This window comes from Sinocyclocheilus anshuiensis, unplaced genomic scaffold (genome assembly GCF_001515605.1).
Source record: "Sinocyclocheilus anshuiensis isolate Anshui unplaced genomic scaffold, SAMN03320099.WGS_v1.1 scaffold432, whole genome shotgun sequence".
In the NCBI taxonomy this organism is placed as follows: domain Eukaryota; kingdom Metazoa; phylum Chordata; class Actinopteri; order Cypriniformes; family Cyprinidae; genus Sinocyclocheilus; species Sinocyclocheilus anshuiensis.
In genome coordinates, this window is record NW_015557124.1 from 1,446,826 (window position 1) to 1,470,351 (window position 23,526).

Sequence of the window (23,526 nt, forward strand, 5' to 3'; positions counted from 1 at the left end):
ATGATTATGATAATTACAATTTTGCATATATCTACAAATATTTTAATAAATTATATTATATTGTTTTAATGTATTAATATGAATTAAATTATAATATAAATATATTTACTATATTAATATATGATTTTATTAATATAGGCTATATGAATATATGTATTTTATTAAAAAAACTATAGAATTAATATAATATTCATATATATTATTTTAATCTATAAATATTAATTACATTAATTATTTTATATTATATACTATTATATATTATAAATATATTACACATTATTTTAAGAATAAATAAATACGCATTAACATGACAAAATAAACTTTAAGATAAAAACAAAAATTTTTTGAATAATGTGCACTTATGAAAAACTCACAGTAAGAACATGTTTTAAGAAAATACAAAAGCCCATTTTAATTTTATATTGACATCATTTCCAAGTCAGACACCATGTTTCCTCCAAATGTTACGTCTTTATCCGAAAGCTCCAGCTCTCTTTCTAAAGGAAAGAATGATAATGACCTGGAGTCAAAGCACCACCCAAACACATTCATGCATACTAACAGATAACACCAATCCAGCGGGGACGCAATTTCCTGCTCATAAATAAGAGCCACTGAATGGACCCAATGTATTCAGAGGCATGAGATGACCAGCCCTGACCACTTAAAGACACGTTTCATTGGGTGGGAACAGATTTTTGTGTCTAGAAATGTTCCTTGAGGTCACATTTTCCAAAAAGAAACACTCTCCTATGTGGAGGATGTTTTCAAGCGTACTTCTAGAAAACTTTAAGGAATAAATTAAAATTTGCTACTCAACCTCAGGCCATCCAAGATTCTTCAATAGAACAGAAAAAAAGATTTTTAGCTGAGTCTTGGTCCTTGGTGATTTATAAAATGCAAGTCAGTGGCTGCCAGCACTTTGAGGGTCAAAAAAAGCATATAAAGGCAAGACTAAATGAATAGCCGTGGCTCTTGACGATATAATGAGGTCTTATGAAGCGAAACAATCAGTCTGTGCAAGAAACTGAACATTATTTAGAACATTATTACTTGTAATCCAGAGCCTCAGACAGGATCAGTTCATTAATGAATCATTCTTTTTAACCGGTTCTCTTTAGTGAACTGAATGAACCAGTTCAAACAAATCGGACTGAAGCGTCTGAATCAGTTCTGAATCAGTCACTTTCAGACGCCTGATAGGGCTGTGATGGTGAGGAAATTTACCCACTGGTTAATCGCCGTGTGACCGTGGTGGGGGGGGGGGGGGGGAATTCGGCATCAATTGCTTGAATGCAGTTCAAGCAACAACAAAATACAGCGTCAAAATCACTTATAGGTGAGTTTGTTTCAAACACCTAAATATAAATCATAGAACTTTTATTAACAAAACGAATAAAAATGCACCATGCTATAGGCTATGCCTAATATAAAATAACAAATAACTTACACAACGATTAAATAAAGTAAAAATCAGCAAACACTGTGGAACTAGGCGTGTGCGATATGATAAATCATCCGCTATTGTCTTGTCTGTCTCACCTCACTCTTCTCATCAGTCGGCTCGACTCACTCTCCTCACGTGATAAATGAAACCTGATCTGTGATGCGACTGTCGTCCGGCACGCTGCATTGAGCAGCTGAGTTCAGTTTTTAATTGTAGTGTCTGTTCTCTAACTGAACTAAATGATTTTTATTACTATAAAAAATAATAAACGATGGGGGACGGTGCCGCGGTGGGCAAGTGACATACCGGTGTTGCGGCTTAACACCATTAAGCATGCATTATTTCAATTTCAACATACAGACTATGAGGTGTGAATAGGCCTTAAAAATAGACAGGGACTGAAAAAACAAAAATGATGGTGGGGGGGCGGTGCCGCGGTGGGCAAGTGACATAACCGGTGTTGCGGCTTCACACCGCTAACACGTCTATCGCAGCAAGCCTAACGCCTGACAGTCATTCCGACTGGAAATGAGCTGAAATAGCGGCAAATCTGATGCTGCGATGAATGAACTGATCCAACCGAACACTGAAGGGGAAAATTCTAGTTTTTATGGTTTCTCGTGGTTTATGTAAAAAGGTGAGCTGATGAAGACTAGTTTATTCACTTTATATGCTTTGGACATTTAAAACATTCACGTTTCACATCATTATTCAGTGTTTTAATAATATAATTGCTTTTACATTATGTCATTGCGTGATTATGTAAAAGAGCTGGTGAATCAGTTATTTGAGCCAGTTCATTAAAATGAACTGACCGAAATAATCAGTTTGCAGAAAATAATCAGATTTCAGGCTCTGGATTACAGGTAATAATGTTGTAAATAATGTTCAGTTTCTTGCACAGACTGTTCATTTCGCTTCATAAAATGTTGTAAATAATGTTCAGTTTCTTGCACAGACCGATTGTTTCGCTTCATAAGACCTCAATATATCGTTAGGAGCCACGGGTATTCATTTTGTCTTGCCTGTATTTGCTTTTTTGACTCTCAAAGTGCTGGTAGCCATTGACTTGCATTTTATGAATCACCAAGGACCACGGTGTCAGCTAAAAACCTTCTTTACTGTTTAACTCAAGAAAAAAAGTCACCTAAATCTAGGATGGCCTGAGGGTGAGTAAATTAACAGCACATTTTCATTTTTGGCTGACCTATAAAACCCTTTAAAACAGGTGAAATTATCCTATAGACATCGAGACAGAAGACTTTTCACCCTAGAAAGCTCCTATCGAGCACATGCTTAGAAATAAAGGGCTTGAGGATCTGGGCTGGTCCGGCAGCAGTGTTTAATAGGAGGCTTGATGTTTCCTGTGGCGCTAAATCAAAGATGAAAGCAGCGAAGAGGAGTGGAGCCGCTGCGGTCAGCCTGTGATGATTACTGCCGGAAAACACCAATTACCAGCATGTAGTCCAAGAGCATGTCAGAATCACCACAGGATCACAAATACTGGTCCTTCAACTGCACTACGTTTACTGTACAGGAATGAAACGCTCAGGAAATACTGATATGAGTGAAGCTGCGAGAGGAGAGCTAATTTTAAATATAAACAAGGGGAAATTGTTAATAAAGGTCACTTTGAAACAGGGCTTGAAAACGAAAAAAAAAAAAAAATCGGTTCAGTTTTCTGTTCCTGCGTTCCTCTGTATTATTACTGTTCCGAAACCGGTTCGAGAAGAAAAAAATACTGGTTAATAATGTTTTTTTTTTTTAAACATTTCTTTGCCTATAATAATAATAATAATAACATACAGCGTATTCTTTGCTCAAAAATAAAAATAAAAAAAATAAAACAGGAAGAGATCTGGTATCTTAACCCACTGCGCTAAAGTCACAGCCTATACAGCATCATCTTTTCTAGAGTTTGGCCAAATATAGGCTACTAAACTAAAGAAAAAATCTATTTATGCTTTAAAGACATTAAAGTATTTAAGATATTTAAAAATGTTGCTGCATTGTTAAAAAACGCTACTTGTATAAAATTGCGTTTTGAGAGGGGAAAAAAAAAACATAAGTCACGTATAGGCTCACGTCGCATTTTATTATTACATTCAGAAATAATGTAATAGATTGAATTGGAGAATGTCAGATTGAACAACGGAGCGGTGTTACTTTTACTTGTTACATTTCTTTAACTGTAGGCTATTTTATTTTGATAATGAACAAGCTGCAATGTCGCAAAAATATGTTGTGTCTATGTGCGCGCTATAGTCATACCAACGCTGGTTGGTTATAGAAGCAAGACATCATTCAAAACTGTCAAGCTTTTGCAAAATAAATAAAACTGTAAAGCTTTTGTAAAATTAAAAAAAAACGACTTTCTGCCGTCTCGTTTTCCTTTCCGAGAACTTTGGAAAGTGTCACAATGAAACGTAACTCAGCACATTTCTTTTCTTTAGTTTTGTTAATCTTCCAATGATTTAAGTGAATTCGTGTATAGGCCTATATATTCCTTTTTATGCAAGCCTATAGTTTTATTTTATGATAATTAAACAATTATACAAATTATATACATTATCTATAAAATTCAGAATGCAAATAATTCCTTGACAATTTACTAAGGTAACCATAATCCAAAATATCATAGTCCCAAAAAAAAGAGATATATATTATATTAAAATATACATTACAGCTGGGCTATAATATAGTTTACATTTTGCAATGACACAAAACAATCAAGTATATAGTATACATTGATTTATGTCATGTAATTAAAACTAAAACCATTTTTTTAATTGTACTTGAAATAAAATAAACATTAAGTGAAATTACATAAAATAAAAAAAAATAAAAAACAATCTTATTTTACTTCAGCTAGTTGCCAAGGCAACATTTCTCATTTTCATTCAGTTTAACAATGTACTCAAAATAAAATAAAAATTAATAAAAAAAACTATACATATTAAAAAAACTACTAAAATGTCTAAAATCTACTAAAATGACAAAAAAATTACTAATTAAAAATATGAATTAAACTATAAAAGTATCTCAATGAAACTAAACTATACAGATTTGCACAATAACATAGTTTACATAGTAATGCACAGAGCCATGTGATAACAGTTGACAACTTGTGAGAAAAAAAGTAGAAATTTCCTATACATTACATACAGCCGTTTGATAATAGTTTACAGTTTGCAATGAAATAAAAAATCAAATAGTTGAGATTTACTATAATACATATTGCTTCACATGAGTATACTCATATGCAAATAAAGTTGGATATACTTGTATATCCAACTTTATATAGAGAGCTGTGTGATATAAACAAATATGCAGTTGAGATTTAATAGAAATTACCAAAGTTTTATGCTAGTAACAATTAGTGAAAGACTGCATGATCTGGAAAGCATCATCTTTATGTAAAAATATCTGGTAAGCATCTGGTAATTTGTTGCTTGCTATGCAATCTTGATTTTATGTGCAAATTAAAATGCAATAACACAACGCAAGCACTTGGGGGAAACCATAACGACACCGCTATTATGAATAGAATTAGGTTAGTTTGTTTATATGTAGCTATAACACACCTGACACAAACATCTGAATAAAACTCTGCTTTTCAAACACTGAAACAATCCAGACTCTTCATGAGGATTACGTGTAATCAGAAATACATGAGCGCGATTTAAGCACATTCCATCCAGTGTCAATATGATCCCGGATCGGAGGGGCAGCAAGCAGACGGGATTGTGGGATATTGAGAGGATTAGCCGGTGGCAGCCGAGGCCTCGGGCTTCCCTTCGCTTCCAGAGATGATTAGCACATTCATGAGAGCACGCTGCTGCATTATTCATTAAAGATCCACCCAAAAACCAGCTTTTCCATCATTAGCCACATGCATTATTCTAGCTTTGGCGTATGAGGTGGCAGGGTTTGGCGTTGCTCAGCTTTTGTCAAATAGTGCGGTTAAGATGGGAATGTGTGCCGAAATAGCATTACCTAGCTATTATGATGATCCACGATAAGCAAAAACTACTTAAGCGCAAACATTTCATAGCTTTTAAACAAACAGATGGCTTAGCGGTTAGCGCACAACCACCGACCCAATATCGGACCCAACAAAAATGGATTTAAAAAATGCAAAGTAGCCCTATTTATTTCTGAAATGATAACTGGATGCAGTTGCTAAATTAAAAATGCGTATGTTGTAATAAGGTCATGTGACAACTACTTTGCATATGATTATTTTTCATTTAATGCCACATACTACAGTATCTTTGCAAAACAGATGTCAATATAATGACAATAGTGTGCAGTGTACTCTAGGCCCCATTCATGAAGCATGTGTTTGAACAAATTTATGTGCAAATCATAAAAAATAAAACATTAATCAAATTGTTGCATCCATTTTTAAAACGTATTAGTATTCACAAAAGTTGTTGTAAATTGCTTGTAAAAAAACACTTTACAATAAGGTTTAATTAGTTAACATTAGTTAATGCATTAACTATCATAAACTAAGTTCTAAACTCACTTTTAACTTCTTTATATTTCACAAAAAAAAGGTTTATATATGAAATAATCAGTAGTATATTTATATATTTTTATATATACATTTTAAATTGATCAAAAGTGACAGTAAAGACATTTATAATGTTACAAAATATTTTTATTTCAAATAAATGATGATCTTTTGAACTAAAATTGATAATTAGAAATGTTTCTTGAGCAGCAAATCAGCATATTAGAATGATTTCTGAAGGATCATGTGACACTGAAGACTGGAGTAATGATGCTGAAAATACAGCTGCGCATCACAGAAATAAATTACATTTTACAATACATTCACATAGAAAACGCATATTCTAAATTGCAATATCACAATTTTTACTGTATTTTTGATCAAATAAATTCAGCTTTGATGAGCAGAAGAGACTTCTTTAAAAAAAAACGCCAATTTATAAGAAAGTTTTTACGTAAATAAATGAGCCCCTGTCATTTCTCTCAGTAATACGATTTGAGAAATTGAATGTGTGCTTTGAGATAGACACCATCTTGTTTGTGGAGCATCTTCGCTAGATGTTGAACTTATATGAAGAGTTTCTAGCTTTTGATGAATTAACGACAACTATCCAGCACTCGATCTGTTAGATCCATCCATCAGCAAAGGTCAGGAATGAAGGATGAACGGGTGACAAACAGATGAGAGATTATCTGTCCTTTACTCTGTCACCGGCTTAACCGACGCTACGCTTGAGGAGCTATTTCCAGAGATCTTCAGGAGAGGATTTAGGAGGAGGAGGAGGAGGAGGAGGTCATGTCCCGCGGTCTGCTCTCTCCTGAGGGAGTCACAGCGGGGGCTCAGCAGGCTCATTCATGCTAGCGGCTAGTACTCACGCACAACTTCATTCAGAGGCAAACGGGAGCGTGACGCGCTGTACAATACTATTAGGATCAGTCATGCTTTTGGACAATACACTGTAAAAAATATATTTTTCGAAATTGTAAATGAACGATTATTGAAGTACATTTTACAAGAAAATACAATTTCAGGTGTAGTTTAAGGTGTTGCTTGCTGTTACTTTTCGGAGTAAAAATTGTTTATTTATTTATTTAGATCTATTTATATATTTATTATTATTCTTTTTTGTAGAGTTGGAGTGTGGCAAGTAGCATTTTCAGTAGTATTTTTTAAATAAATTATTACTTTTATTCATCGAGGACACATTCAATTGATCAAAAGTGACAGTAAAGACTTATAAAGGTTTATAATGTTACAAAAGATTCTATTTCGAATCAATGCTGTTCATTTTAACTTTCTATTATTCAAAGAATCCTGAAAAATAAAATGTATCGCAGTTTCCACAAAAATATTGTGCAGCACAACTGTTTTCAACATTGATATTAATCAGAAATGTTTCTCGAATCAGCATATTAGAATGATTTCTGAAGATCATGTGACACTGAAGACTGGAGTAATGACGTACAAAAGTACAGTGCACATTTGTATGCTAAAGTATTTAATTCAGAATTTTCTTTAATTTTTCAACAAAGTCAACATGGAATAAATATCAACTACAATACATACTGCAGATCTTATTGTGAACAATTTCAATGATAAAATCACATACCGACAATGTTTACAGGTCAATATCCTGTTTCACTTGTAAATATGGTAACAGAGTTTGTTTCATGTTGACTTTTTTTGCAAGAAATGTATACTTTTATTAATCAAGGCTGCATTTTTCATCAAAGATCCATTCACATATTTTTGAATTAACACCACAAGCCAGCACAATTATTGCTCAATACATATCTCAAATTGGCCCAAAAATCGGTTTATTTATCTGCTTTGCATTATTAATCATCTATTTCATAACATGACCTTACTCCTTAATTTCATTTATATAATTTTGCTTAAACATTACTTTATTCATTACTGTATTAGCTCACATTAGCTGCCAAAAAGTGTTCGATGTGTGCATATTCATCTACAAAATACGTAATTTATATAAAATAATCATTCTTAGTGTTTGCTCACCTACAACGCATTATTAAAATGTCCCGTCAAATGTTAAAACTTCATTTAGCAGATGTTTTTGTGCAGTTTATAATAGTATTAGAGGTCGACGATTCATCGGTTTTGACGATTAATCGGCACCGATAGTTGATTGGCGGAACTATCGGTTATCGGCAAAAATCCATGCCGATAGTTTTCCGGGTTGCGTCCGTTGCTGGAGTGGCTGAGAAGGGTCCGCTGCCATTATGCAGTACGAGAGCGGCCTCTAGAGGTGGAAATCACTAACAGCATATGTTGTTTGTTTTGACACGTGACACTGCGTGCATTTAAATGCAGCCGACAGAAAATCTTGCCGCAGAACAAAGCGCCATTCACATAGTTTTCCATTAAATTACATTATATTTGTCCCAAATCATTGTTAATGTACATAATGACTTCACCCTAGGCTATAAATTATGTATTGTGCTCAAACTAATGTCTGTTTGGTGATTAAATAAATAGTTTTAGACCGCTGCTTGAATTGAACGTGACGTGTCTGGTGTGTGACTTCTCTTAGACGCAGCTCTGCGCTTTTACCCAGTGTGTGACTTACATTTTTTGTTTTTTATTTTGATTAGATAATCATGCAGTGTTCTAAAATAGAAGCAAATAAAGTGTGAGAGTGCACATACAATATCAGTAATGTATGTAATTATAATGCTATGGCCTTGTGTAGATATTTAAAGATGGCCATCTTTAAGCATGAATGTTGAAATTAAATGGTAATACTTACCAGTAAGAGTCCATTTGTAATATTAATGAAAGCTGTAGAAGTATTGTTCCTAGTGTTCATTTAAACTTTTACTATTACTAATAGGCTACATTTTTAAATTTTAAAGTTTCTTCTTTTAACATTAGTAAACTATGAAATAACTAATGATCAATATAATAATTAATATTAATATGTTTATTAATTTACAAAGTATGGTTCAGTACTGCTACTGCTTTTTTTAAAAATAGTAAAGCACTGTTTTAGTTTTCGTTTAGTATCCATTTTAAAAACTATCGGTTGGTTAATCGGTATCGGCCAGTGTGGCCAACCTAGCTATCGGTATCGGTAAAATCTACTATCGGTCGACCTCTAAATAGTATTGTTAAAAGAATAATCACTATTTATGATTACATCTGCATAGTGCTTTCCAGATTTCTGGTTGTCCTTGTGGAAACTCCCTGAGCATGTGAAATGGATTCTGTCTGTGTGTCTGTGTGTGTGTGTGTGTGTGTGTGTGTGTGTGTGTGCTTACCAGTAAGAGTCCATTTGTAATATTAATGAAAGCTGTAGAAGTATTGTTCCTAGTGTATTCATTTCAACATTTACTATTACTATTTAAAGTTTATTTTTTTAACATTAGTAAACTATGAAATAACTTTAATGGTCAATATAATAATATTAATATGTTTATTCATTTACAAAGTATGGTTCAGTACTGCTACTGCTTTTTTTAAAAATAGTAAAGCACTGTTTTAGTTTTCGTTTAGTATCCATTTTAAAAACTATCGGTTGGTTAATCGGTATCGGCCAGTGTGGCCAACCTAGCTATCGGTATCGGTAAAATCTACTATCGGTCGACCTCTAAATAGTATTGTTAAAAGAATAATCACTATTTATGATTACATCTGCATAGTGCTTTCCAGATTTCTGGTTGTCCTTGTGGAAACTCCCTGAGCATGTGAAATGGATTCTGTCTGTGTGTGTGTGTGTGTGTGTGTGTGTGTGTGTGTGTGTGTGTGTGTGTGTGTGTCTGTGTGTGTGTTGTGGAAACTCCCTGAGCATGTGAAATGGATTCTGTCTGTGTGTGTGTGTGTGTGTGTGTGTGTGTGTGTGTGTGTGTGTTAGCGCAGATGTTGACCTGTGAGACAGAAAACCTCTGTAGTCACAGCATCTCACGTCTGAATAATTCACAAGGGCAAAGTACATCTGATGTTACACGCTCACAGCGACAGCCACATTTACTGGCTACAGCAAATCACACAGGCATCCAGTGTCAGAACACACACAATAAACATCTGATACCACACAAACAGAGAATCACTCCCAGATGCATTAGATCTGACCCATTTCTAGCTAACCTCAGACTTTTGTTCAATAGTAAATGAATCGGTTTTACAGTAGTGTTTACACAAGTTTAAGGATGTTATGATTTTTTTTTATATTTTTGAAAGAAGTCTCTTATGCTCACCAAGGCTGGATTTATTTGATCAAAATACACTAAAAATGTGAAATATTATTACATTTTAAAATAACTGTTTGAATATATAGTAAAATGTAATTTATTTCTGTGATGCGCAGCTGAATTTTCAGCATCATTACTCCAGTCTTCAGTGTCACATGATTCTTCAGAAATCATTCTAATATGCTGATTTGCTGCTCAAGAAACATTTCTGATTATTATCAATGCTGAAAACAGTTGTGCTGCCCTATGTTTATGAAAACTGTGACACATTTCATTTTTCAGGATACACACATGAACGGAAAGTTCAAAAGAACATCATTTATTTGAAATAGAATCTTTTGTAACATTATAAATGTCTTTAATGTCACTTATGATCAAATTAATGTGTCCTTGCTTAATAAAATTATTAATTTCATTCAAAAAAAGCAATGTATACATAAATCTTACTGACTCCAAGCGTTTGTCATCATCACAGTGCCCCGCTCCAGCACACAGGATATCCTGTCTGATGGGATCTCAATAAGGAAATCCCAATAGTCTTGGCACAGTTCCTGTTTCCAAGTTCACAGAATTCACATATCATCAGCTTTTAATCATGCAACATTATATTACATTTTTATTAAACTTTTTTTTTTTATAGGATTATTTTTGTGTAAATAAACACCATGGTTTTTATTCAGTATCTTTGAACATGCTATCTAACATACCAAATCAGCAGAGATTAAACTGCAAAAAAGTTTTTGATCATGCATGCTATCATTTGAATTTACCCAGGCTATTTTCCTAGATAATTATTTATAATTATTCTGCATTTATAATATTTTAAGCCATTTGGATATGGAATAACTCTCTATTTTTGTGATAGTCGGCAATTACGAGCCCACATTCGGCAGCTGCTCATTGTCTAAATAGGCTTAATTAAAGTGTAAAACAAAACTGCAGCTTTTACAGAGAAATAAACATTCAGTCTGCTTGCACAACTAGTTTTGAGTTGGTTTAAAGTTAATCTAGTTTGTTCATTGCATCTGCCTTTTTACCAGTTTCACATGGGTGATGTGTAGTTTCATCGGGTATGTATATTCTCTGGTTTGATGAAAAAGAAAGAAATGCCAAGTATTGGTGTAATGGAGGGTGTGTCGTGATGTTTGGGGAAGTTATTGGATGCTTGGAGTCTGTGGTTTCCTTCTCCATGCAAGACTGTCATTTAGAAATGAGAAAAAAAAAAAAGAAGTATGGTGGTCTGTATTTTTAAACAACATTTTAAGAGAAACACATTGCCATCAGATATTTTTAAATGTATGGAAGAATCTCAGAAAAATGTGAACAACATATTTAACCCCAAATTATACAAGAAAAAAAAATTAAATTATATCTTGCATAAAAAGGAAGCATTACATTTTTGCATTGTAACTTTACTTTACTGAGGATTAAGCACTTTTTATGCCCACATTCTCATTATTTTAATAAATAAAACATAAGCCTAACAATTATAAACATTGATTTTTGGCGTAGTTTGGTGTAGTGAAATGTGATTTATGTTTCCAATTGTATGATTTTAATGAAAAATAAACAACAGGAAGATTTTCATCACTGTATTACAGTAATGAGAATTAATTTGACATGCATAATTATCATGAAAATAAATAAATAAAAAATTAACAAAATAAACATCTTATTGTTCTATGACATTTAGAATATATATACACTTATATATATTATTCTAAATATATTATACATCAATAAGAGATATATATAATATAAAAATATATTCTAATTCTAATTATATTTATATAATTATATTTCTAATATAATTTGCTTCTAAATCCAATGAAGTGCTGGGGGATTTCTGCATGGTGTTTGTCTGTGAGCAGCAGTTTTTCAGACTGACTCTGTTCTCACAGACTGAGACGCTCCAACAGGAAGAGCCACGGCCCTTAGAGGAAACGCAGCCACTGCACGACACGGACACGGCCTCGGCTCACATTGTGTCCCAAATTAGTTCTTGTCCATTTGCATATACAGATTGTCGCGCTATCTGAACGTGCATTATTTACCTCCAGCGAGCGTATAGCTGATGTTTCACTTCACTGCCTTTCAATTTGAATTTCTGGAGAGAACGTCCTTTCAGAAGCTCTGAGGCTTCACTTCGGCTTGCCTCTTTTGTCATGGTTTATTTCTTATTCAAAGAATTCATTTTTTATTCAAAGAATAACCTCACAGTTGTGTCGTCAGTACAGATGAGAGAATTTCATGGTCTGATCACTCTAACTTCATTCATTTTTACTGACATTCCTGGCTTTATATATATACTGTATTTTATACTGTATTTTTAATCAAAAACATTAATAAATCTTACCGGCCCAGATCTAAAGCAGTTAGCACTGTCAAATCTAGTCAAGATAAGTATGCAAGATAAGTATGAAATTAGATATTGTGAGTTCAAACCACAGGAAATCAGCCTTTCCAATCCCAGCATGCTTCTGTCATTGAGACTAAAGAAGCTCAGCCAAAAGCATCCTCACAGCACAGATCAAACATCTCAAGCATCAGGCCGACTTATCTACATGACTGCGGGAGCTTCTATCGCATGTTGTACGTCATTAGACTGACATGAGCAGATAAGAAGTGTGCTTCGTCTCATTCAATAACAAAACCTGTATTTCCCCCAAAGACGTCAAATATACACTGCTTTCACAGAAATACCAAATGTAAACAGTCAGCATGTGCTGAACTTATAATAAATAAGTGGGTTGTGATTAGTGGTCGATAGATTGATCGGTTTTGCAGATTAATCGGCACCGATAATGCTGGAACAATCGGTTATCTGCAAAATCCATATGGTACATTTTCATGGGTCAGTACTGTTTTTGTTTAATATTTTTGTAATAAAGTTCATCATTTTATTTAGTGTTATGTTTGTTTTCATTCAGTATCCATTTCAATCGGTTACTTAATCGGTTTATCGGCCAGTGCGGTCCAACCCAATTCCCCCAAAGACGTCAAATATACACTGCTTTCACAGAAATACCAAATGTAAACAGTCAGCATGTGCTGAACTTATAATAAATAAGTGGGTTGTGATTAGTGGTCGATAGATTGATCGGTTTTGCAGATTAATCGGCACCGATAATGCTGGAACAATCGGTTATCTGCAAAATCCATATGGTACATTTTCATGGGTCAGTACTGTTTTTTTTTTTTATATTTTTGTAATAAAGTTCATCATTTTATTTAGTGTTATGTTTGTTTTCATTCAGTATCCATTTCAATCGGTTACTTAATCGGTTTATCGGCCAGTGCGGTCCAACCCAATTATTGGTGAAAAAATTAGACGACTTCTAGTTGTGCTCATTCGTTTTATGTTGATTCAATATTTTAATTGATTCTCCATAAAAATAAAAAAAAAACTCAATGTGTGTGAAATACGAAACCCTCCATTACTGATTCCACAAAGCCACAAGCTTATGATACATATTTATGATTTCACACCTCTGGCCTTTAGAGGACAGATAAAGTCTTTCATCCATTTTTTATCCATTTTATTCTGAGTTCTTGCCAGAGAGGATCTGCGCTGTGGCAGGTGTGTCAGATTCACTTTAGAAATCTGGAGGAGAATGCAGTGGCTTTCAATGGCTCAGTAGGAAAGCAGCTGTTCCAGGAGATTTCTGGGAAAAAGAAGAAAAGAGCAGCATTCTTCCATGCATCTTCGGATCAGCTCTGAATGCATACCACCCAAATGGGTTCTTCAACGGCTGATGGTGTAGATATGGATAGACCTAACTAGCAGGATGGACGTTATAATAATAAACATATTCATTTTAACTATAAATTTGCATTTTATGAAGAAAAGATGCTGTGAGTAGTTGCTATGTCTATGGGATTTTTTTTTGTTTGTTTTTGGGTTTTTTTGCACATTTTTTAATCACCCACCACAAAAAAATTGATCGCCTCGAAAAGTATTAGCCACTGCTATAAAAAATGCAATAAAAAAAATTATACAAATTCTATAGACATATTTTAAAAATAATAATACAACCACTCTTAAAATTATATTAATAACAAAACAACAAAAATACTAAAATATTAACTAAAATTAAAATGAATATAGAATATATAATGATAAAACTAAATCTAAATATTAGTGAAAACTACAATAGTATAATATAGCATATTAATAAAACTAAATAAAACCAACATAACACTAGCACATGAGTTAAGTTCAATTCATGCCCATTTTCAAAATAATATATGAAAGAATTATATTAAATATGAACAAACAGTGAAATAAAATGAAAAATAATTTTTAAAAAGCACAATATTTTCTAAAAAATTATCTAGAAATTTAGTGATTATTTATAAGACTGTTGGTACGGTAGATTTAGCTGTTGACACAAAGGTTAGTTATAACACTTAAACAGCCAAGGTTATCGGGAGGTTTAGAATAGAATGCTGAATGAAGTAGAGGCTACAATCTGCAATCATTAAAAACAAATTAATCCACTGACTGATTCCAACAACGAGCTAAAACCAAGTAGGCCGAAATCAAACAAAACCAAAAGAGCTGTCAAAAGCCCTGCACGCTAAAAACAAATGAAACCAAACCGCAGGTGATCCGTTTCTCCACAAGTCAGGTGTCACGTCTGGATTGAGACTGATTGTGAATCGCCTCAGGAAACCAAAAACCAATTTAGTGAGACTGACAGCGTTTAGGCTACTGGCCCACCTCGAGGCGTTTCAAAACAGGACCACAACCGCCACAGAACAGGAGCTCAGCGCTTTTATAGGCCTATTAAAACAGCATCAGGTGGAGCCTGACTGTCAATAACCGGCCCTCAGGGAATCACCAGAGAGCTGGGTGTGCCTCCAACCACCCATATACACATATTTCACAAACCCCAGAAACAAAGAGTCAGGTAACAGAATGAGCTGCCATCCATTTGTCTGCTGCTTTTCCTTCAGCTCGGGTTGTATTTTCCTGCTGAGTGGCTGGAAGATACAAAAAAGCAGGAATTCTGAGGGATTTCTCCTTCTTTTTCACTTACGCAACATGCCTGAGGAGCTTATGGCTCCCTTGGTGGCGATCAATGAGGGCATTTTCTCATTAGTGAACAAGACCGAGCTTTTCAACATCATTAACATTCCCTAGGGAGCTTAAGTGACGAAACAGGAGGGCAAGTGAACACAAAAGAGACTAAACTTGAGGTGGAAAGCAGCAGACGCTTTAGTATGTTCTTGCTGGCCTGCTGAGGTACACAGCCAGATCTAAACACTTGTGAAATGCAGGGTTTTTCCACACAATTAAACCAGAGCTGTGCTCAAAATGAAAAATTAGCTTCCTGCCTACAATTTTGAAGAAATATAATACAAATGATGCAATAAAAAGTCATTCAAATAGTGGTATGCAGCACTGTTGTCACATGACCTCCTTACATTGTCCACTGCTGTCCAGGAATTGTCTTATATGTGTTAAATGCAAATAAAATGCAATAAATAAAATATAATGCAAAGCAATAAAACAAAAGGAAATGCAATAAAATAAAGCAAGGTGAAAATAAAATGCAATAATTAAAATGAAGTCAAACAAAATGCAATGCAATATATGTCGTCCAATGCAATAAAATGCAGTGCAAGAAAATAAAAAACAACAGAAAGTAAATAATGCCTTACCGAGACCTCAAAGACTTCCTGAGTGTCATCCAGCATCTGGACCCGGATGGAGACCTGTCTGCCGGGGGGCATGGTGGGGGGCCTCTGACCAGGCTCCAGCGTACTGATGCCCATGCTCTCAGGGGCCCCAAGCCTCTTGCCCGCCACTGAGGGCCGCTCCTCTGGCTCCACCATACTGCTGCAAACCCACCTGACAACACAAATAATTTAAACGTTTAGGCTATATGAGGGCCAAAACACACAGACTCTATACTTTTCTCTAAAGGTGGTCTAGCGATCGCAACGGACGTTTACATAGTTTTCCTTTTTGCAGCTGGAATTTCAACCTCGCGCTGCCCTGGAAAATGCCAAGGAGCATGGAATGATTTATGATTCCTGAAATGTGTATTTCTGCAGTAAACAACTTGTGCTGCTATAGCAATTTCTCACACACATCTTGATTTTAACCCTCGTTCTGCCGGACTGCTAGTTATCCAAATAATCATAATCTGTTAGTTATGACCAGCTCAAAAAAATGACGACCATTGGTAAAGAAGTGAACCATACAAATCAACCTGGCAGCAACAGGTCAGGTAAATGTATGTTTCGTAGACATACTTTGTGATTTCAGTCCCATTTCAATCTGTTTTTCCTCGTTCATCCTTGCTAAAAAGGAAAACAACGGTGGAAAATAGTTTTTCAACTCTGAGAAATCAAATCCTGTCCAGACAGCAATGTAATAAAAAAAATGCAATGCAATAAAATGCAACAATATGCAATGCATTTCAATGCAATACAATGCAATGTTATGTAATTTAATGCAACTCCATGTAATAATATGAGATGTAATTTAATGCAGTAAAATGTGATGCATTTCAAAGTGATAAAGTGCACTGAAATTCATTGCAATAAAATGCGCTGCAATGCAATAAAATGCAACAATATGCAATGAATTCCAATGCAATGCAAGTCAATGTAATACAACGTTATGTAATTGAATGTAATTCCATGTAATAATGAGATGTAATTCAATACAACAACATGCAATACAATAAAAAAATCCAATTCAATTAAATAAAATGTGATGTGATAAAATGCAATAAAATGCAATGTAATGCAATTCATTATAGCAAAATGCACTGCAATACAAAAAAAATGCAATGTAATAAAATTAAATGCAATGCAATTGTATGTTGTATACATGTTTGTGACTGAACTATTACACTTTCACAAAAACCTTCTTGAACTCAACAAGGTCTTTAATACTGTAGTGACGGCTTAAAGTCAAACAATAGGCCATCATCTCTCACCGAGTTTATGGGTTTAGGAAATCATTAGGAAGGGTTTAGAGGCATTAAATCCAGGGATTTCTAACCCTAAAAAACCAGATCGCACACTGTACCTCCAAGATAATGACTGGATTATAAGCTTGCATGGTTGAATGGGCAATCATTTTAACCTTCAGCTTGTTTTGAACACATTAAGAAGCAGAAATGTTCATTAAAGATGGGAAATTCCTTCAACTAAGACACTAAAAACAGCTGTTACTAGTTCTACTGGAACTGTCCTCATGCTAACCTGTTTTTTTAAAGAACTGAGACTTACTGAAATTTGCCCACTTACATCTAAACCCTGTTACAGACGTCCTCCAAAATATTCCTTTTAAGATGAAGTCTGGGAAGGAGAAATGCATAACGTTTTGAATGACTATGTTTGAAGGGTCTAAATTATACAGAATTATATTTGACTAAAGTAAACAGCACAAAATAAGTCTGACTTCTATTTGAAGTCACTGGAGCGCTGCCTCCGTTAGGAAGCGCCATTTACCCTCATATAGAGGGTTATACAATCAAATTTTAATAGAGTATTTCAGTGAACATCAATCTATTAACAGCAACAATAAACCGCAGATTTACAGTCTTTGCTTGTCAGCAATTTGGCAAATGTTCTGACATTGATGTCGAGTTGTTTTCTGAATACAAAAATAACTATAAACTATGATCATAAATAAGAGCATAAAATAGCGATGGACCAATATATTATATGACAGATTAATTGATTAATTTAGCAGTTATGAGATAATGGCCATGTCTGCACGACTAATTTAATGGAAAGTTCATCCAAAAATGAAAACTGTGTCGTGATTTACATAATTCACTTACATTTTTGGGTGAACTATCCTTTTAATAGAAACATTTGTTTCACGGATAATATTTTGAATATAAATCCTGGTTAAAATTAAATATATAAAATAAAACCTACATTGGCAAAGCACAATAAAAGCAAACAGCTGGTCATATTGTTTCTAAAACGTCAGTTACTTGATATAGCCGTCTTGTTTATTGAACTACTGAATAAAAACAATATGACTGTGTATTCAGTGCAGCAACCCTTGTGCTTGGGTGATAAATATCCTTCATCTGCCAGCCTGTTCTCTAGACATCAGCCAATGAAGAACCTGTATCGCTCAAACACAAGATAAAAACACATGTAGCTGCATGGAATGAGTTACTACAGGAATCACAGATTGAAAATGAGCCAAACCGCACTATTGAAGCTGATGATATGTGAGGAAACACACACACACCTCAGCAGATCAAACGTACAAACGGTGCGTTTGTATCAAAGAGAGACAAGAGACCAATTATCCGCTCATAGCACTGAAAAGCTTCTCCTATGACAACCAGAAGTGGTTTCCATGGAGACTACACTTTCAATTCTTCAACAGGAACCTCAGAAGTACAGTACAAACATAACATAACAGGAACATGTACAGTAGTGCTTCCTGGTGTTTACACAACACAAACACTGCCATGAGGATTCACGTACTGGAAACAAACATGACACGTGAAAAACCCCACTACTGCACAACAAAGCATCAGGATTCAATTCTACATACAAAACATGCAAATGACATGAACATTAATTCAGCGAAAAAAACTGATGTAGATTTACTCAGAAATTGCAAGTAAATTTCACAAATAATTGCAAGTAAATAAACAAATAACACCAAGTAACATTGAACTGTACATTAAATTTGAAGTAGAAAGACTGAAATAGTATGTTCTTGTAAAGTGTACTCCAATCTTTACAATAAAACAAAATTAAATGCAATGCAATGAATCAAAACAAAATGCAATGCAATGCAATAAAAAAAATCCACTAAAGAAAAATAAAACAAAATGCAAAGCAATACAAAAAAATACAACATACAATAAAGCAAAATAAAATGCAATGCAATGTAATGAAATGCCACTAAATGCAATGCAATGCAATAAAAAGCAATTTAATGCAATGCAATAAAATAAAATTCAATAAAATGCAATGTAATGCAAAAGAATGCAATAATATAAAATAAAAATGAAGAGCTGAAAGCAAACAGTGCCAGACACAAAATACCAGACACATTGCAAAACTATTGATGTTGAATTTACTCTTTCTCTCAGAAAAAGTACATTTCACAAAATTACAAATTAGAAAAAAAATACAAAAAAACTAAAATAATAATAATCCATTAATCACAGTTTTTTTTCTTTAACCTAAAAAATTGCAGTGTAACTAAGCCACAATAAAAAAAGAATGGGCAAAGACTGCAGGGCGACAGACTGCACAGACTGAACTAAACAAAAAAACTAAAATAATAATAATCCATTAATCACAGTGTTTTTCTTTAACCTACAAAATTGCAGTGTAACTAAGCCACAATAAAAAAAGAATGGGCAAAGACTGCAGGGCGACAGACTGCACAGACTGAACTAACTAATACTCAGTGGCTTGATCACTTCTCTAACACTGAGCAGGAGCAGCAATAAACAAACACATTCCAGCACTGATTGAATCTCGGATCCAGACACTGAACTCTCATCTGATTCCCAAAGAATCACATTCCTCACCAGCACTTAGATGTGTGATAGAGAGACGTGTCTGGACTGGTTAACAGGCATGAGGGGGTTTCTGCATCTACACTGCCAAAAAAACCCCTCTGACTCAACTAACCACCATCCCAAAGACCCACTGAGTCTATCTGTGGCATTATGATAACAGTAGATCCAGAGGATGTGATGTTAATGAGGTTAGAGCTGATCAATAGAGCTTAGCAGACGTTTACAAAGCTTTGTTCATCAAGGGAACAAGAGAGCGAGGGAGATGTTCACTGTAACATGAGCTTTCCTGCAATGGAAGAAGTTGGTTGTGGCTTCCATCTGCTGTTTGACATTTTGTGTGACAAAGAGGACTGCGTTATAGATGATGAAAAGAGAAGCCAAAAACATTGTTTTTCAAGGGCCACTGTTAAAAAAACACATTAAAAAATAATACATATAAAATAATAAAAATAACTTATTTTACATTATTTTAATTATTAAATATATATAAATAATTAAATAAATAAATATTATAATAAAATACACAATTATTGAAAAGACAATACACAATCTTCTTAATAAACATGAACACATAAGCAAATATTTATTAATCTAAATAAATAAAATATAACACAATAATATACAATTAACTTAATAAAAATGAAGAAATAAAACGATGTATTTATTAGTCTAAATCAATAAAATATGATAAACCTGTTTTACCCAATTTACTTAATAAAAAATAATAATAAATGAGCAAAAATCTATTTATTAATCTAAACAAATACATAAACTAAATAATAATAATAATAAATCATTTTACACAATTTAGCTAGTTTCACAACTTTCTCATTTTTATTTTTTGTTTTGTTTTTTAAGATGTATTATCCATTGACAAATTTGTTGGTTAGCTATACCAGTTCTGCAAATCACCAAGTGGTCATTTTATTGGTCAACACTGATAATCTTAAAACAGCCAGATTTAAGCCGATTTAATGGTGTGCCCAATGTTATCGGTCCTTCACTAAAACTTAAGAGTTACCAAACAATAATCTTGAAAAGACCAAATACTGGCAGATTAATCTGGCAAAACGACATATCAGTAAATCAACATTACTTAATCAACCAAACAGAGATAGTTAGCAGTTGATCATCTCAAATAATATCCGATTTATCGGTATTGCCTTATTTATCAATTTATCTCTAACACTTCTGTTAACTGACCATCTGGGCACAGTTATCAACCAACATTACTGTCAGGTACTGGTTAATAATGACTAACAAAAGCAAAAGAGACTTAAAAGAAAAAACAGAGCAAGAATAGTGATGAGAAGAAAGTGAACGAGACCGAGAAAGACCAACAGGCTCCCATCAAGTCTTCAGGGGCCGGTCCACAAGCACAAACACCGCAATAAAGGGGCCCATTCTTTCCTGTCCCGGGCCGAAGTTACTGGTTACACACATTTTAACTGAATGAGTAATTGAGAAGCGGCTCCTCGGGGACCTTTAATCCCCCTCGACTGGCAGTTTCATTACCCACCCAAAACCCACTCGTTCGGGACAGAGTTTTGAGAGTCTAATTTATGCATTAACCAATGAACGTCTGCCGCTCTATTAGCCAAGCCTCACTGTATACCGGAGCGGCCCGTTAATTACAGAGAGACTGATCACGAGAACAATGCAAACACAAACAGCAGGATACAAAGACCTCTAAAGAACTGTATTTCCATTCAAACAAGAGCCATTAAAACCCACTTACAGAAACATGATGACAAATGCACCTTCATTATCTTTAATCTTCCTCATGCTATCTTTAGTTCACCCATTTTTAACAGGCCATTTGCAGAAATTACAAAGAAAAAAAGCAAAGAAACTCCTCTGCTGTTGGGTAAAGCTTGCATTTTAACCATGCGCTGGTTTGAAACGCACATGACTAGAAGCGCACCGGTTACTGGTTCAACAGGCTGACCCAGCTTCTTTTGCAGGCAGATTCAACAAGACTTTCTCACACTCCAGCTTCTGCTAATATCATCTCAGAGGAGCTTCATTTATGTTTTCTCAGAGCTCACAATCTTTCCCAAAGGAGATCGGACAAACATAAAGACGAGGGATCACGTTCCCATAACCGCAAATAGATCAGATCAGCTTCTAATCTCATTTCAGCCGCACTGAGAGCTGTACAATCAGTGAAACACAATATAGCATATAAAGAACCAATACTACAAATTACAATAGGAGATTTGATCTTTTTACATTTTTAATAAGTTAAACTTAAGTTTAATAAGAGGTTGCAAGTGAATGTACATTTACACAACAACAATGTACCAAAAAACAGAAAAGTTTTTCCTTCGCGTTTTTGAAAAGTTTTGCGTACGGACAACTAGGGCTCAAATTACAATAGGAGATTTGATCTTTTTATATTTTTAATAAGTTAAACTTAAGTTTAATAAGAGGTTGCAAGTGAATGTACATTTACACAACAATGTACCAAAAAACAGAAAAGTTTTTCCTTCGCGTTTTTGAAAAGTTTTGCGTACGGACAACTAGGGCTGAATGATTAGTCAACATTATTAACAATAGAAAATTGATGACAAATATTTTTGTTTTCGAATAGTTGTGTGATCTCATATGATGTAATGTAAGGGCCTGCAATTACACAGTTTGACCAGTGTGGCGCTGTAGCGCAAGACTAATTCATCCCGCCTGCATGCAATCAAATCGAAGAAGACACACACGGGGCTTATGGGACGTGCAAACAAAACCAAACGTAGGAAAGTTTTACAAAAATTCAAACAAAAAATGTTCTCGATATACTCACTGTGAAGTTTTTTGTTCTTTGGTTAGGGCTAAAAAGAAGTTGGATATATGCAAGCAACGGGTTTACTGTTAGCAAACATCCTGACACTGCTTTAGATGAATATGTAAATATATGCTACACGCTTTCCTCTCAATAACTACATATACACACAAATATGAAGAAAACAGCAGTTAAGAAAGCATCAGATCAGAGTGATGTGAATGTGGAAGTCACGTGACATTTATTTATATAGGCTAACACTTTATGCAATAAATCGCTTTAAAGCAAGCAGCTTTGCAGTATTAAACATGAAAAAAACATTGTCAGTGTCACTTTCAGTTAAAATTACAACTTGATTTTCTACTATAAAGAAGCTCTATATGTGTATGAATATGTATAACTATATTTTAACGAACTGCAAAAGCTGAATAATCAATCAAAGTCTACTTATTAATCTGTGTAAGCAACAAGCCGATTAATCGTTGTAATAATCGTTAGATTAATCGATTATCAAAATAATAATTTGTTGCAGACCTACAGACGATCCCTGTTCAAACGAATCCATGAAAATGACTAAAAACGCTGTATTATCATGCCTGGCCAGTAGTTGGCGATGTCACTTTTAATACACACTTTCACATTCCTACAGACTGAACACGTAACATGCATGTGCATGACTTCACCCTTTTCACAAATTCGCGTTTTGGTTGTTTACATGGAGATGATAACGGTATCATTTTAAAAAACATGCGTTTGAAACCCGTTTGAAAGGGTTAGTTCACCCAAAAATGAAAATTCTGTCATTAATTACTCACTCACCATAATTTTACGAAGGTACGAGAATACTTTTTTTGCACAGCAGCTGACACAGAACAGCATACATTGTTTACGTCCAGCTGATACTCTCCAAAATGGCGCTACAGGGTGATGCGGAGTAGACGAATTGTTGAATAAGGTATTTTTTTTTCTTTTGCGCACAAAAAGTATTCTCGTAGCTTCGTAAAATTACGGTTGAACCCCTGATGTCACATGGATTATTTTAC

At 34.3% G+C, this 23,526-nt stretch overlaps 1 protein-coding gene across 2 annotated transcripts in view; it reads right to left on the reverse strand.

Annotated features, from left to right (window-relative positions):
- The window catches only part of LOC107677850 (FERM, RhoGEF and pleckstrin domain-containing protein 1-like), an 88,429-nt gene that overhangs the window by 60,201 nt on the left and 4,702 nt on the right, over window positions 1-23,526 (reverse strand). For both annotated transcript variants that reach the window (XM_016472912.1, XM_016472911.1), the window contains exon 2: window positions 15,845-16,034. In XM_016472912.1, coding sequence (XP_016328398.1) covers window positions 15,845-16,018 — 174 coding nt within the window. In that variant the 5' untranslated portion in view covers window positions 16,019-16,034. The remainder of the gene's footprint in view (window positions 1-15,844; window positions 16,035-23,526) is intronic.